General features: G+C 39.9%; 1 protein-coding gene across 2 annotated transcripts in view; it reads right to left on the minus strand.

Moving 5' to 3' along the window:
- Positions 1-17,335, minus strand: part of ANKMY2 (ankyrin repeat and MYND domain containing 2) — a 125,804-nt gene that overhangs the window by 83,171 nt on the left and 25,298 nt on the right. For both annotated transcript variants that reach the window (XM_086941970.1, XM_086941969.1), the window contains exons 2-5: positions 16,561-16,625; positions 11,920-12,058; positions 9,761-9,859; positions 7,902-8,062 (exon numbers count right to left, since the gene is read on the minus strand). In XM_086941970.1, coding sequence (XP_086798096.1) covers positions 7,902-8,062; positions 9,761-9,859; positions 11,920-12,058; positions 16,561-16,625 — 464 coding nt within the window. The remainder of the gene's footprint in view (positions 1-7,901; positions 8,063-9,760; positions 9,860-11,919; positions 12,059-16,560; positions 16,626-17,335) is intronic.

Consider the following 17,335-nt stretch of genomic DNA (forward strand, 5'->3'; position numbering starts at 1 on the left):
ATCTATATGGCATTTTTGTTTCATATAAGCGTTGTCTCATTCATTTACCTATTTTAGGTTTGCCACTTTTATACTGTATGCTATTCATACACTCATGTTTGTACTTTTCTGTCCCTATCCTACACCCAAGCACATCTGACTGCTAAAAGCCTCTCCAAGGGTAAATATTTGTGACTGGTCTTATAAGGCTGTCTGCAAACAGAAGGAATGCTCAGAATCAAATGTTGGTGTTCGAACACCAACATTTGATTCTGAGCATTCCTTCTGTTTGCAGACAGCCTTATAAGACCAGTCACAAATATTTACCCTTGGAGAGGCTTTGAGTAGATCAGCAGAGAGGAATACCCAAGGAATACTAGGTTGGGATCATCTCAGCAAAAATAAACAGTCACTGACTGTCAGTTAGAATGCAAAGTGCATGTGATCATACTTCACTAAGGGCCAGATGTATCAAGGGATTTTACCCATTCTGTGTCTATGGGAAAATGTGTTCATACATATGGCCCTATGACTCTTAGTGACGTGTCTGATGATTAGTTTGTGAACATAATGGAGGCAAGTGTGATTTGAATTTACTGTTTTCAAGAAGTCAAACTCTACAACCGCGGTAGCTGAGCTTGATGCTGCGGAATACGGCATTTCTCCGTTAGAGCTCCGAGGACACAGATGAGGCTGTGGACTGGCTTCTACATCCCCGCTCATCTCACCTCACCTCGTACTGGCATTGGACTCTGTCTTAGGATATCATGGGGCTTCGTTTCCCACAACAGTTTTACCTATGGCTGCCTCCTTCACTATGCTTCTTGATCGTAAGGGTAGAATGGTGCTTGGAGCTGCAGAAGACGGCAACCCAGCATTGGATCATCACAGCAGAGGTTGAGCCCGTGCCATGCTAACTTTCCTCTTATTCTGTCCAGTATTTCACTACATTGGATTCCCGCTATGTTTTTCCTTGTAATGTTTACTACTAGAGTAGGCAGCCGGACCTGTTAATGAGTCGGGAGTGTGGAGCAGAACAGCACTTAGGAAATGGCTGGCAGAGTCAACTGAAATCAAGGCGGAATATGGCGATCTGTTGTTGAGCCACAATGACAGATGAGGTTGCTATTCGGCTTCTTCATTCACGCCTGCCTCGCTATGAGTCAACATTGATGTGGGGCAATTAAGAGTGGTTGTGTTGTTTTTTTCACCCATGGCTGCTTTAAATATGGTGAAATTAGACTGACAGGAATGCGATGCTCTGTGATGTGGAAAGTAAGAAGCCTGATATTCGATCTTCAACATTTTGGATGAGACTGTGATGTGCCTGATTATTCCCCCTTATTTTGGGCCCTACATCACTCAGGGCATTTAATTTGGGACAATCTAAGTCTCTCCTCCGAGCATTATTACTGAAGGAGTTTAGTGTCCCATTTATCTTCATCAGATACCATGATCCTTGATCTAATTGGCTAGGAGAAATTTGGCTTATCAGTTGCGTCAACCAGAATAATCCCTATAATAATGCTATTAAAAATTCTAGAGGAGATCTACTTATCCTTCTGAAGTATTATCGTTCCAAAATATTATGAGTCTCTATACTTCTCTAAATTGTTCAGATACTAAGGGAGGCTCCATTTAGCTATGTCCAGTTTTCCAAAAGTAACACACGAACAAAGCGAAAGCTCAAAATGAGAATTTACAATCTATGAAATATTTAAGACTTTTGACAATTCTGCTTATGGTAAAGGTCCTGGTGAAGGTGGTTTTCCCTTTAAATTCAACAAAATCACTAAAACACCTACAGTCCCAATCCGGAGATCGGTTTTTAACCCCTTCGATGCTCATGACGAGCTCAGCTCGTCATGCAGTACACTGCTCGTGTGCTCATGACGAGCTGAGCTTGTCATGAACAATGGGAATAAATGAGAGCCAGTACAGAGGGGGAATTGCTGCAGCACTGATGGTGTTAATGAAAACACTACACTTGAGGCAATTGCCTCCTGATTTTCTACATCCTCGCATTACTGTTATTCCTAAACCTGGTATGAACCCCTTAGAATGTTCCAGCTGTAGACCTATTTCCCCCAATAAATTCAGAAGTTAAAATATTAGCAAAAATCTTAGCTACCCGGCTCAAATTGGTTATTGCATCTCTCATCCATCCTTCTCGGGTTTCTTTTGTTTCGGGTTGTTCTTCCGCTAATCATCTTCGTACGATATTACATTTATTATGGCAGTTGCGTGGTAATACAGAGGAAAATGTCCTATCAGATACAGAAAAAGCTTTTGATAGAGTGGAGTGGAGTGGAAATACGTATTTCGTACTATTTAAAGGATGACCTTTGTTACTTTGACGAAAGTCATGTATCATTCTCCTACAGATGCTATTACATGTAATGGATTTATCTCCTCACACTTCAATATTTATCGTGACACAAGACAGGGAAGCCCATTATGTCCATTGTTATTTCTTATTGCTATGGAACCAATAGCCATCACTGTAAGGCAGAATACGAATATAAAAGGTATTCCACCTCTGCTAGTGGAATGAAAGTCTTTTCTATGCAGATTATATTCTTTTGACTCTTTCACAACTGGAATCCTCGGCCATCTCGTTGATTTGTCTTTTAACTACTTCCTAGTCCATTTCAGGTTATAAAATTAACTGGTCCAAATACGAAGCTTTACCAAGGATTAATATTACTACTGTTGTCTCTATTGGTGTCCTTACTTTTAAATGGAAATGCTCCTAATTAAAATATCTTTGGATCCTTCTCAACCCCGGTCTGAAACATATGATGATGGATAATTAAAATCCTATCATTGTTTAGGTAAACAGATTTTCAACTTAGGTCTCTTTTAAACCTATCACTTTGGGGTAGAATACAAATTATAAAAATGAATAAGATTTCCAAATTTAATGACATATTCGATATGATTTCTTTACCTGCAACTACAATTGTTTTTAAAGCAATGTCTTCCATGACATCCCATTATGTTGGGGGGGGGGGAGGGGGGGGGGCGTAGTCGACCTCACTTATGTCGTTCAAAGCCCTGTTCTTCTTCATTGATTGGTGGTTTACGCCTTTCTCCATCCAGAAATTACTGGATAGCGCAACAATTGGCCCACTATTTATATGCTTTCAATATGCCGGGATATTCCACATTGTATTTTAATTGAACAATCTTTACTTAAAACCAATACTCTTCCTGCTATCTATTACACTAAGATTCCCCGCTTTACAGAATTCTTTAACCCCACTATATACTCTTCCCAGATTGCATGGCAAAAAGCACATACAGTTAAAACATCTGAGGCTTGATTATATTCTCCAGATCTGTTATGTATAGTGCTGATATTTAGTGTATATGGGGAAAGAAAACAATTGACATATATGGTGTTACAACTAAGTACATACAACATCCGACATGTTTACATAATTAAATTTGCTAAAATCTTTTGCAGACTTAAAGGAGGAGTTTGATCTTTCAGGATCACAGGTACATAATTTTACTCAATTAACTTCTGCTCCCAATTCAACCTCAGTCTCATGCTCCTTTATTCACCAACTGCACAATACCTTCACACTTTCAGGTATATAGTTTATATTAATCAAATATTTCTTTTCAACTGAAACATCCTATAATTTGAGATCCAAGTGGTCTTCCCGATTGAACACTACTTTATTTCAAGAATGGATTATAATATGGCAATATTATAACAAAGATGTTCGAGATTAACGTAATTATTTGACAATATTACATCAGTGGCACTGGTTTCCCACTAAACTTCATGCGGCTAAACTTAGTCCCAATTCTACATGATGGAGAGGTCAAGAACAAGATTGTGAATTAGTTCATATATTATGGGAATGATCTAGAATTACTACTGTCTGGTTATTTAATGAAAGCGGTTTAAAGAAATATTCACCTGTTTACTGCTCTCTTAATCCTCGATTATCATTATTACATGATATAGCAGGTCTGACGTCTATTCCTACACATACTTTTAAATGGCTTTCTACTGTTGAATACTTGGCTAAAATCAACATATTACGTTTTTGGAAATCAGATACTGTTCCAAAATTTAACTCAGGGTTAAAAATATGTTTGAAGTGGGCCATTTTGAAAAAATTATATATAAACTGAATGATAAACTTTCTCATTTTGATTCTATATGGGGCCCTTTTCTGGAAATGCGGAGCAGATTTGCATTTTAAAGTGTTACATTTTTCATATCATTATTTTGTTTTTTATATGACAACACCTGTTTGAATCATCACAAAGTTATTGTCTATGCAGATACTCCCCCGTAGTTATTTCTTATAACCTTTTATGAATATTGCTAAATACTTTTTGTTCTTGTAATGCATATACATGGTTTTGTTTTGGTTTCTTCCTCTTATATTCGAAAATTCACTAAATAATTGCAACCCCCCCCCCCTCACCCCCCCCCCCCCAACAACTACTTTCTCTTTTTGTCATGACTAACTAGTGACTGAAAATCCAGAGCCAATTCAATTGCAATTAGTTAATATTGGTTAAGACCTGCCCAAAAGTCAACTAAGTTGAGTAAATGGGTAGATATATATTTAGTAACCTCTGCTCATTCATATGGCACATTAAAGCTACCTCCTGTATTTATACAGAAATGCAGTCATTTTCACAATCATTTAGATTCCAGAGTGTGAGGCAGGGTAGCTTTTGTGGATAAAATCTTTCTCTGTCACAGTTACTAACTATTCACTGTCAGAAATGCCTCTTGTTCCTGCTCTCTTGAAAAGAAAGATACTAATGTGTTTTACAGCAGACATGAGGTTGCAGAAGATCAGTGATATGTTTAGCTCAGCTCAAAGTTCTTGCTCCGGACCAACTGCTTTGGAACATCTTTCGCTGAACAAACATCAGATGAAGTCTGGTTCATCTTCTCTATTTCGACTGGAAAGGCAGTAATTTAGTCAGTTTGCCAACTGATTACATTTAGGATTTAACAATACTTATTCACAATCAGTTATAGCTAAATAATATTTAAGAGTTCAAAGGTTCTCTGCACTATGGACTAATTTGAACTCTAAGGTTTTTTTCTGAGGTTTCGGACATTCGGCTTCAGTCTTTGGCTGCTATGGAGTAAATTATTTACCCATTTAAAAACCTTGATTGCTTCTTTGTTGTTGCACATGCTTCTCTTAAGTCAACAACACTGTCTGAATGTATAAACGCCTTCTCCTGAATGTATGGAATCTGTTCCTTCACTAAAACTGGGTAAATATTTACAAGGTTGAACCAAAATCACAGGTGCACCACACAACAATATTGGATCAGTAAGAACAAATATAAAGTCCATATCTAATAGAAAGAGAAAAGGATTCCTCAGTTGTTCTCTTTATTCCAATTTCATTTCACGTAGTCCAGTTCAAACATACAGTACAGCCAATGCGTTTCGTCCTGGTACAGAACTTCTTCAGGGCAATGGATAATGGTGGAGTCAAAAGCCTCCATGGGTTTAAGAGGACATAGAAAAATTATGTTCTTAGGCGGTTTCCTGTCCGGAAAAATATTATATCAAGACTTTAAAAGCAGTCTGTATAAGAGCCACGACTGGTCAGTAATTAGAAAGCACGACCCGCAAATCTGGAGTCCAGAAATTGCCACAGTGTATTTGCAATGAGGTTCAAATTAAAACCTATAGGGAATGGTCTTCAAAGTGTCACATGGAGGTCTAAGGATGGGCTGGATAACACCATTTAATGAGAAATAGACTTATAAGGTGGCAAACACCACTGGACCTATCATATCTCTAATTAAAGGAAACATCCCATCATCAAACAACTCCTCGCTGGTAGCCAATGTAGGCAGGAAAACAACAGCCACAAACCAATAGTTGCGATCAACGAAAAACACTTGGACATGTCGCAGCAAAGAAAAGGCCTCGAGCAAGAACCAGCAGTGGTTTCTAAATGGAGTTTATAATCTTCACAAGGTGTCATAATTGCTTATAACCTTGCAACATAATACGCCTTAGTGCATGAGCACCCCTAACCTTAAGGAACTACAATATTACATACATCTTCCTGATTTTTTTTAGATCTGAAATCTCAGGTTATATAATGCACTCCAGCTTCACACCACTTGGTCATTATAGCTGTCCAGCATACAGGTCTTCTGGTGAAATGTATTCTGAAGGCACAGACCACTGGTGATCTCTTCCTCTGACACAGGCATCATAATCAATCCTGAGGTAACCTGCTAATCCTGGCATCATAATGTGCTTCCTCGTGCGTCAAGCTTCACTATAAACATTCCTTAGACACAGAGGACTTGTCCTGACTTCAAGGTGCCCATTTTGATGCAATGACTAACTCAATATTAAGGGCCCTCTCAGTATTCGAGGCCTCTGTCCAAAGTCAAACATCTCTACAGGTATTGATTGGTTTGAGAAACAATGATACATACTATTTACACCAATTTGATTTCAGACCTGGAACATGGCAGCAATGGTGGGGAAATTCAGGAATCAGAAGGGTCTCGAGATTTGTTAGAAGAACATTTCGTCTAATAAAGCAATTTTTGAAATAGTGCTCTATTTTTATGCAGAAAGGTATGCCACTCTAAAGGACTGTTGGCCTCCAATTCACAAATCTATTTGTGCACCCAAGGGTAACTTTACTGCGCGCATAGCATTTACATAGGAAACATCCTTTTGATTTTACTGAATTTTACAATTTCACCAGTAAGGCGTTATTTAACTTGTTGGTATATCTGCTTCAAAGAGTGGATTGTGGGTTTTCAAATGTGCAGACACCTGCAAAAGGTAGAGAACAATCACCAATTTCAAATCTGTGTCTCCCTGAGAACAGTTTGAGTTACGCCATTTGATGGCAGGACTAAATCCCTTTCAAATCTTGATAGAGAAAGAAACATCCTCCAAAATCGGGGACATTGTAAAGCAAGTTGTTTTAGCATGGAGTGAAATTAACAAAAAATTTTAACCCTGAAAATGACAGACGATACATTTATCAGATGAAAATAGGCTAACTGAACTGTTATGCACTTAATGCATACCAATGGTGTCATTCATTCACACGCATACCAAGGTAGGCACAGAAGTTAAAAGCAGGTTAGTTGATGTATATTTTACAGGGAGATTGCCTTAGTAGATACAGGTGATGTTTGCTAGTTTAAAACATCTGCACATTGTAATTTTGTAGTAGTTTTAACCCATGCATATTGGAGTTATGCATTTTAGAGAAACAAAATGAATTCAGGAAGGTCATAAGCAACTTCCCATAAACTCCTGAACTTTTGTTTGGTAGCGCCTTACTTTAAAACCGAATAAATGTTGGTAATTTAAGGCATATGTCACTGCTCGTTACCTGTATACAAATCTCAGACTAAACTAGTATTACCTACCAGTTAAAATGTTTTTGTCCAACACCTGCCTGCCACCAGTCTTACACAGCATACTGGCATCCTATGCACAGCTAGAAGCCTGGCGTGGGAATGTGCTTGTGGGGTGAGAAGTTTGGTCCTGGTGAAATTCTGAAGTGGGGTGAAACCTTTCTTGAAGAGACAATTCTTTAGGGCTAGTTTAAAGGGAGGCAGAAAGTTGCTTGCTCACCTCTGGGAGTTACAGACTACATGAAGTCAATATGAAACCATTACCATTTATGGAGGAACACAACTCTGTGTACATGAAATGAACAGAACCAGAAGGACCAAATCATGGTCTATGGTTCACAACTGTTAAATAATTACTCAACATTTAATAGAACATATGCCTAATTGCACATAAATAGTTTGCTAGGAAAGATAGTGTATTCTTTAAAAAGACGGTCATGACAGCCGGTGTTTGAATTCACCGGATATATCAATATTTCATCATTCTGATTGTGATGCATAAAGTGATGAGACTGTCTTACCTTAACTGGATGCAAATTTGCAGTTGTTATAATGCTGTGCAACGGCCCAGCAAGTTTCATTGGCAATTTTGGTTCTTTGTCAAGGCCTTGCTGTTTTGTGTAATAGTCTAGTTTTTCACGGGGAAAGAAACTGTTTATAACAGTTACACAATCATGCTGACCTACGACATAAGGAAGAGTAAAAAAGAAAAGAACTCGGTAGTAAACAAGAATGTATCTTGAACAGGTCAATTCGCTGCAAAAATTGGAATTCATATAGGTCATTTCACATAGCGATTTGAGGGAACCATTAGATTTCATTGTACCTCCCTGTTTTTGCTTTGGTCTTTCCCATGTTTACTTAGCTTAGGCATCTGGACCCAATAAAGTACAATAATAGGCCTTTTGAACTTCCAAGTACACATAAAACAGCATATCTTGAAAAACAAGCGTTGGGAAAGACAACAGTTCTTTGGCCCTGCCAAGCTAATCTACTGGCTTTGCCAATACTGAAAGACATCTGCAAATACATTTAAAAAAAAATAATTATGAAAAAACGTGACATTTACTCCTGCATGAAGAATCACTATGATAACACAATGGGGGTGGAAGAGCTGCGGAGGAGCGTGTGATGTGGAGGATTATGGGGAGTAATGACGCTGGGGGAAGTGCAAGGAGTAACAGGGAAGCTTCAGAGCAGCGTTGAAAAACAATTTAAAAACCAGACTGGGAGGGATTGGAGAGGCAACGGAGCTAGAAGATAGACCATGTGGGGTTGATCTGAGAGAGGAGAGAACAAGAAAACTCATGCACTCCCACGGATTGCTAAAAGCAAAAGAAAGTTAAGCAGTGGAAGGGTACAAGTCACACCATCAAAATGAAGGTATAGAAGCTATGCTACTGTGGACTAGGAAACGTCATTAAATGAGAAAACAAGTGAACGTGACATGAATGCCAACAATTGCAAGCAAAGGGTTGACCAAAACCCACTGTAAGTATTGGTATTGTTCGCAATAAGTTTTCAACAACAGAGTGCTCAAAGTTAACTTTAGGTGAGACCTACAAAAACTAACCTCCAAGAACAAATCAATTGCTAAGGCTCGTTTTGGGTATGTCACAAGTAACAATGAAATGGGGAGAGGAGTTGGCTTAACAGCTAGGGTGGTTGACCTCGAATCTGGGGAACAGGGTTTGTCTCGGCAAGGACGCTGAACATCCTGTGATTTTGGACAAATCACTTAATCTCCCTGTGCCTAACAAAAGTGAATATGTCCTCGTGTAACGCAACTGGGGCTATGTAAGGCGCTCTGATACCTGATACCATCGGGTCAAGTTCACACTATATAAAACTCATTTAAAAAAATGAAATCGAAACCAGGAAACATCCTCTCAGGGTACCGTTCACAACTAGTGAACCTGGACAGGCTTCATGCATAATTAAAATACCATTACATTTCATAGTACAAAATGTAACTCCATGTCCATTCTGGCTCAAATATGACACCGTGGTATCCTACTCTACAAAGCAAATTTAGAGATGTCCTCCTAAGCTATTAAACATAGTTGATTGGTATGCCAATTTTATAGATATTATTTTTAGGACAACTTCTGTCCTCCAGTTTTCAGCTGTTCTGATTCACAGTTTAGGATTTATAGCAGCACCTTGTTAGATTTAATCGCAAATGGTACAGAACACTTGTTTTGGGTTTGCTTTTTGGTATTTAGTGAACATGACTTCTTACACAATAATATGGTCTATTCAAGAATGTATTGCAACTAGCTACAAACAAACATACCAAATCTCATACGATGTTTGTTTTAAAGTAAGATCTACACAAAACTGTTGAACTACCAAAATGAAACCTGGTCAATCAGCTTACCCACAAATGCTGCCATTTGAGCAGCTGTTCTTCCAACAGAATTGACAGCATCGGTGTCTGCTCCTGCCTCTAGCATCAACATCGTAATATTCTTTTTGCCTAAAAAGTAATAGAGTGAAAACGTTGATGAATGTTTCTTTTATTGCCCAGAGCAAGGGACCTCAAGGGAAGAAGTATATAGGATTAAAACATTTTGTTTCAGGAATACATATTTAAAAAACGTGCTCCAATTCTTTAGGATAAACACACTTAAATATTGATTATCGTGTTCATTAAGAAGTCAAAAATACTGAATATAAATATCGCTGTACTAGCATATAAGGTAGTTTAAGAAAAAAGCAAGCATTTAAAAATATAGTTTTAAAAACAATGTTGCCAGCTGTAATAAAGCTGCACAAGTGTTTAAATATAAACAACACCTTTACTGGTCAGCTAACAAGAAATCGTAACATCCCAAACCTCTATATTCATTGTTTAAAAAAACCACAAATTGATGTCTGCTGCATGTTTTCACAAAATGCACTGCAGGGGATGGCCACACTCCTTTAAGACAAGAGAAAGCAGGTGGTATCCAATCTTAATTTCGAATATAATGTTGTCCCCATTTTATGGAGCCCTAAATGATTCCTTGCTGTTAAGAATCCTGTCAATGCAAGTTACATTTTCTGGCTTGTTCCATGTGTCAATATGATTTTCATATTTACTCACCTACAGAAAACAGCAAAATCGTGTTTCCTTTGAATAAAGATCTGGGAACTGTTGCTGTACAGTTTCAGAGGTGTCTGCTAACTGTACATAAGCAAATGGGCAATCACTGATTGAAATTCATTTCTGAAAAATTGAGATGCATAGGTTTAGTGTCCGCAATGAGCTCTAGAATGATCCAGCAAGAAGGGCCGTTGATTTATTTCTGTGGTGGCAAAGGATCAAAGCTTTTGACTGGCCTCTAACCGCACTCTGTATTTTCATACCAACTTTGTAACTACTCCCTAGGGTTCTGGATTGCCTACTGTCACTATGCAGACATCATTCATGGTAATCCAATATGACAAGCCTTCTTCTATTTTAAGTTCGGGATTCAGAACAGTGATGAAAAGACCATGAAAAGTAACTCTGGGCGGGGTTCGCGGAGTTGTGCTACGCGAAGACTGCAAAGTGGAAAAAAACTCTGCTACGCGGAGCTCCGCAAGCGGCGGAAAGTAATAGAAAAATGCAGTTCCCAGTGATTTTCATTGCCGGATGTTTGTCCGCACTGTGCAATCATCGTGAACGGCACCATGCACAGCGCAAGAAGCGCTGCTTTCCTTTCTGCTTCTCGAGCATATTTTTACTCAAGCTGCAGCTTAGTCAAGGCGAACGGGCAGTTTCTCAACACGAGTGGTTGCGAGCATACGTGACAACTCGCAATGAGAACCCTGACCCCCGCATTGAGAAATCTCGCCGAGAGGTTTATTTTCCATGCCCGCCAACTTGATGGTGACGATCCCGAACGAGGAAAAATCTCGCCTGGAGGTGGATTTTCCTCACTAGCGCTCGCCAACTTGACATTGACGAATGCGAGTGATGAAAAATAAAATAATCCGCTCACTATGAGTTTTTTTTCGGAACTCCGTGCAACGCGGAGTGTAGAAAACTCTGCGAGCGGAACGAAGTTCACCGCCCAGGCTTAATGAAAAGACCATGCCTCTCAAAGACAGATGAGTCACAGAAAACTCCTGGGTAAGATTACTAATCAAATTCAGAAATCATCATTCATATCTCCTTGCATTGGGCATGAAGGACAATATTTGCAAGCCACTAATAATTTTGGTAGTCTGTCCTCTCCTAAAGAAATAAGCAATGATTAATGGTTCACAATGTACTGTTAATATATATATAGCCATCACTTTCTTTAAGTCTGTGAAATCAATAATATTTCAAAGAGAAGGGAAGCGAAGAGAATATGGATATATGAAAGTTAAAGCTAATATAAACTTGAATCAATGAATATAATATCTTTAAACAGATCCAATAAGTGCAAGAACCCTATCATCACAATTAAAGATAAGAATGCAATTTTTCCTACCTTTCTGATAGAAATAATATTTCTAGTAATGATACATAATTAAAAATGATGCTTTAAGATCTCTTGAACTTTTGAAATGTTAATGTACACTTACCAGAGAGCCCAGCAAACATCAAGGCAGTATATCCATGCTCATGCTCATTGCAATTCACATCAGCTCCATGTTGGAGCAGAAGCTTGCACATATCCTCTCGACCTTTATATGCTGCATGCATCAGAGGTGTCATGCCATGCTTGGGAGAAAAGAAATTGAAAAGTAAATATAATCATGCCAATATTTAGGATGAAGATTATCTGTGGGAGGTAAGTACAGACCGAAGAAAACAATTGTATGTTTCAAGTATTACATTATTCAAAACTGTCCTAAATACTTCTTTTATCAAGAAGAGGCACTGAATGGGAGAGGTCCAAATTTTCCAAAGCACTTCTAATTATTCTGACTATCCAATATATGTTTTGAGCCAAAAGTCCCGTTAGAAATGGGGGTCTCTAGTTGGCAGAGGTAGGTATCTTAGTCCAAATAGAGAGCCTTGCTTCTAGTCAGGGTAATGGGGGATACACTTCCCTGCTCACTCCCTTCGTAGCTTGGCACAAGCAGACAGGCTTATCTCATCAGTGTGTAAAGCATTTGTGAACTCCTATTGTAATACAGTGAAAACACTAAAAATGGACAGCACACCAGTTTAGAAAAATAAGTAATCTTTATGTAAACCAAACAAGAACCAAAACAACAAAAATCCACAATACAGTAAAAGATATGACTTTAAAATGGTAGAAATAGTTCACTTCAAGGCAAACTGCAGATGCAACACTTTTCACACAAAGTACCTTGGATGCGTCATGCACAAATGAAAATTGCTGCAGGGAAGGTGATGTGTCAGTTCCTTACACTCAGGGAAGGTGATGGTCAGTTCCTTGTCCCGGGGGAGGTGATGTGTTGGTTCCATACCGGAGAGGAGGTTATGTGTCGGTTTCTTACTGCGTGTGAAGGTGAAATGTCTGTTTCTTACTGCGTCCCCAAACGATGCGACAGACTTGGCGCAGCGATGCGACGATACGGGACGATGCGTGGATTCTTACAGCAGGGCTTGCGTCTGAATCGGTGCGGTGATCTCAGACTACGGAGAACGTTGCACTCAATGCGGCATGCAGCGATTTCTCGAGCCGCGACAGGCGCTGCGACGGTTTCTTCGGCGATGCGTCGGAAACAGGTACGGATGCATCACGCTTCTCGTGTTGCGTTGATTTTCCAGCTCCCAGCAGAAAACAGTCTCTAGAGGTTCAAAACAACAGCAGGCACCTCTTTGCAGATCAGAACTCCCAGCAAGGACGTTTCGGGGAACTGGTGATGAAGTCTTTGTGTCCCTGAGACTTCAGAACATGAGGCAAGGTCAGTTTCACTCAAGCAGGAGACACAGCAAACAGCAAAGTCCTTTCTCCCTTCCTTGGCAGCAAGTAGCCACTACAGGTCAACTCCAGACAGCAAACAGGGGCAGGATTCCTCCTCAGCTTCTCAGGCTCTTCTCCTTGGGTAAGGTTCTTCTTGATTCCCAGAAGTGATCTAAAGTTCGGGGCCCCAATATTGATATTACAAAATCATTTGTTCTCTGATGGCAGAGAAGCCATGTGCTTGGTCAAAACCAGTTCTGTCCTTTCTGGTGCAGCTTCCTGGCAGGAGGTGGAGAGAGCAATGTGGAAGGCCGACTAGGCCCATTCCGATGGAAGGAAATCTCCCCCTACTCTAACTGCAGCCCAAGTCTGCTCAGCCCAGCCCTGACTCAGACTCTCTAGAGCCACTTCTCCGCCCCTGTTATCCAAATCCAGACATGCAATACACAAACCTAGCAGAGGCACACTGGGTGGCTAAGCACGCAAATACCTACTTTCTAAAAGTGGTATTTTCAAACACAGAATGGCAAAAACCACTGTCACTAAAAGATGCATTTTAACATTCGGAGTTCAGGGATACTAAACTTTATTTTCCTACCTTGTTCCCTGGGGTAGTTATGTTTATAAGCAAACTCCCCATTCTAACCTATGGGAACAGGTACCACTGCAATAGTGAACAACGAAATTGGCAGTATTTTACTACCAGGACATATAACAGGTACCAGGGCATGTCCTACCTTTCACATACACTGCACCCTGCCCACAGTGGTGCCTTGGTCTTACCTTAGGGGTGACTAAAATATAAGAAAAGGGAAGGGTAGGGCCTGGCAAGTGGGTGCACTGACCAGGTCGACATGGCAGTAGCAGACTGAATACAGGCTTTGCCATGACAGGCCAGTTACATTTACAGGCTGGTTGTGTGGGTGGAACAATCAGTGCAGCAGCCGACAATCAGAATTTGAATTACAGGCCCTGGGCACGCACAGTGCACTATACTAGGGACTGACTAGTATATCAAATCAGCCAATCATGGAAACACCAATCCATAACAACAATTTACAAAAGGAGAACTTGAACTTGCACTTTCGCACTGAACAGCAGTGGCAAAGTGCCCAAAGCGTCTTGCAATCAGACAAATGTTTCCAAGACCACATCAGCAATCATCCGCATATCACATTCAGGAAGGGGAGGACCTTGAAGAGTAGATTAAGCTCCACCGTACCACGTACGATCACGGAAACGAATTTGCTTAGACAGCACACTCTGGGGTTCTACAAATGTGGCCTCTGTATGGAGTGCAGATGGGCCAAAACATGGCATCAAGCATTTTACAGATTTTGGTGGCAAACACTTTGAAATTAGGTGAAACATCAACTGCACCACCAGGTTCGTCATATACATCATAGAATGCATGTGTGGTAAAATCTATGTTGGAAGCACCATCAGACCATTGAAAGACAGAATCATGGAACACATCAGAGCCATACACAAACAGGACCCGGAATACCAGATAGCATTACATGCTGCCGCTTGTCCATCACAGGGTGTAGAGAAAAATTTACTTTTTTTTGGTATGGATGTGATACAGCTCAACTTACGAGGTGGGAATAGGGAACTCAGACTTAGACGCACTGAGGCGATGTGGATCATGCGTTTACATACAGTTGAACACTGCGTCAATTTTGATGATGAAATGCAATACTTTCTGGGAAATTAGTGTCAGTTCCACATGTGTTTGTTACCTGAACTCTATTGAAGCACATCATAAACATGTTTTTCTTCCAACAGTTCACATTGACATGCAATTCTGTAATTTTATAAACTGGAATTGAGTTTGCACTGTGTGCAATGTAAAAGACGCGAACATTATCACAGTGTATGCATATCCTCTCTTGCATGTCCTGTAAACACTTACTGTTTCAAAAGGAACCATAATGTTACATGATAGAGGTTTCTTTCTACTTCCCATGTGTTACAATTTTTGTTTGAACAAGCGATAACATTTAGTGTACCTTGGAACCAGACTGGATGTATGTCACTGTTTTTAGTGTATATATTCAATTTAACTTCTACTCATGATGATTACATAGTCTTTAAGCAATGGATTATCTTCTATGATAAGTAATACTTGTGTGACAAAGTGATGGAAATAGATGTCCATCATCTTATTTTCAAAACTGGAAAGTTCCACTATATCTTTATCTAGTGCATTGTGTACTTCAACTGTATTTGATTGATGGGTCAGACCGACCAGTTGTTGCCTTTTCTCTTCTTTCCTTTCTTTCATTGCTCTTAATTTGGGCATATGTTGTTATCCAAAATTTGTTGTTACCAAAAATAGCATAAGAACTGGCATGCTATACCTTCACCAAGCACACACGAGGTGGGAGAATACACGGGAACGTGGTCATTATCACAAACACAACTGTCACGACACTCTATCCTTAACTGTCCTTCCCGCTCTGTCACCTCTAGTGAATTTCTTCACTCTCTCGTTGGACTACCATTTAGATATCCTTTGTACACAATGATGTGCACTTGCTCTTTCTGTGACAAGTGAGATAACAGAAGATGTTAAACAGTCACAATAGGCTGGAGCGCTTGTCTTCAGGGATGCCCCAAAGGGGAAATAGGCAGGACTTGCATCAATTCAGTCGCAGGCCTGAGGCCATGCTAAAGTTATCTAGACCTCCATCACCCCTGGCAAATCACGAGCTAGGTCCCTAAGGAATAACAATATGTCACCCATATAAAGTGAGATAATTATCCACGTGACGCCACTGCATATACCCTATTGTGGACCTTGTTGTCTAAAGAGGCCAGTCAGTGGTTCTACGGCCTGGGCAAAAAGGAGAGTGGATAGCCCTGCCGGGTGCCTCAATAAACCCGGAGGGTACTAAAATGTCTCTAGCAGTTCACACTCTTGCAATCGGGTCCTTGTGCAAAAGTCTATCTAACTGAAGAGCTCTGGCCCCTGTCCCATATGCCTCAAAACACCCTGGCGATAGGACCGGCAGAAGGAGTGAAAGGCCTTCTCTATGTCTAGCAAGAGAGCCACTCCAGCCCAGGCTTATTGCACAAGTAGGAGGAAATCTAGGGGAGGTGGTGGACATAAATTCATGGTGGAATCACGGTTGAATATGGCGTTTTAGATGGTCAGTCCAGGAGTCTTGATCCTAACTTGGTTATATTTCAAAATGAGCAAGTATTTCAGTAGGTCAGTAATTGGCATCAATGTGTCTGTGTTCAAATTATCCCTCAAAACATTTATTCATATGTGCAAAACTTTTAAATACACATCACATGATATAAAGACTTAAATAGGAAAAAAACACTTCCAACATACCTCATCCAAACAATTGACACGAACATTCTTGTCACCCAATAACCTTGCAGCATCTTGAACATTTCCTTAAAAAAAAAAAAGATTTTCAAATCAAGAAAATTAAAGAGCTCATCATATATCAAACTCATAATTATTTTAATAAAATACTTAATTGGAAGGATCAGTTGTGATGATTTCCTAAAGAATGGAAACAATCAATCCTTTTACGTCCAATCAAATAGGTCTGTACTCGATCAAACCTAAACCTGCAAATAGTATTCAGTTGGCCGTTGGTCTAATCATATATGCTTGGAAATAATGCCTGGGAAAAATAACAATTTCAAAAACGACAAAAGAAGTCAAACAACAGATATTAAACTGCCAATACAGTACTGTTGACCCAATGGCAACACCAATACCTAGCTCCTAATTCGTCGGACTATACTGGTTGTTGAAAGTCCTATCACTCGTTAAAGGCCCTCGCCTGAGACCTATAACTGGAGTTTAACAAGCTTCTGTAGTGGGCCACAAGGCTATATTCTAGGGTAGATAAGTAACAGCAATTTTTGCTAGCCACTCGTGAGGATCGAAGTGCATAATGCTGCCACATGTAAGCTGAATGGATTGTTTCGGCTAAATCATCACAATGTTAGGCCCAGCTCCAGCACGTCAGTGTGCTTGTAGTCTAGGATGCTTCAGTCAGACATTTTCCGCAGCATAAGAGCTGACCCACACAATACCAGGTGACAGTGCTCCAGAGGATCACCTGAGTAACATTGTACATTATCTGCACACA

This window comes from Lissotriton vulgaris, chromosome 10 (genome assembly GCF_964263255.1).
Source record: "Lissotriton vulgaris chromosome 10, aLisVul1.2, whole genome shotgun sequence".
Classification (NCBI taxonomy): Eukaryota; Metazoa; Chordata; class Amphibia; order Caudata; family Salamandridae; genus Lissotriton; species Lissotriton vulgaris.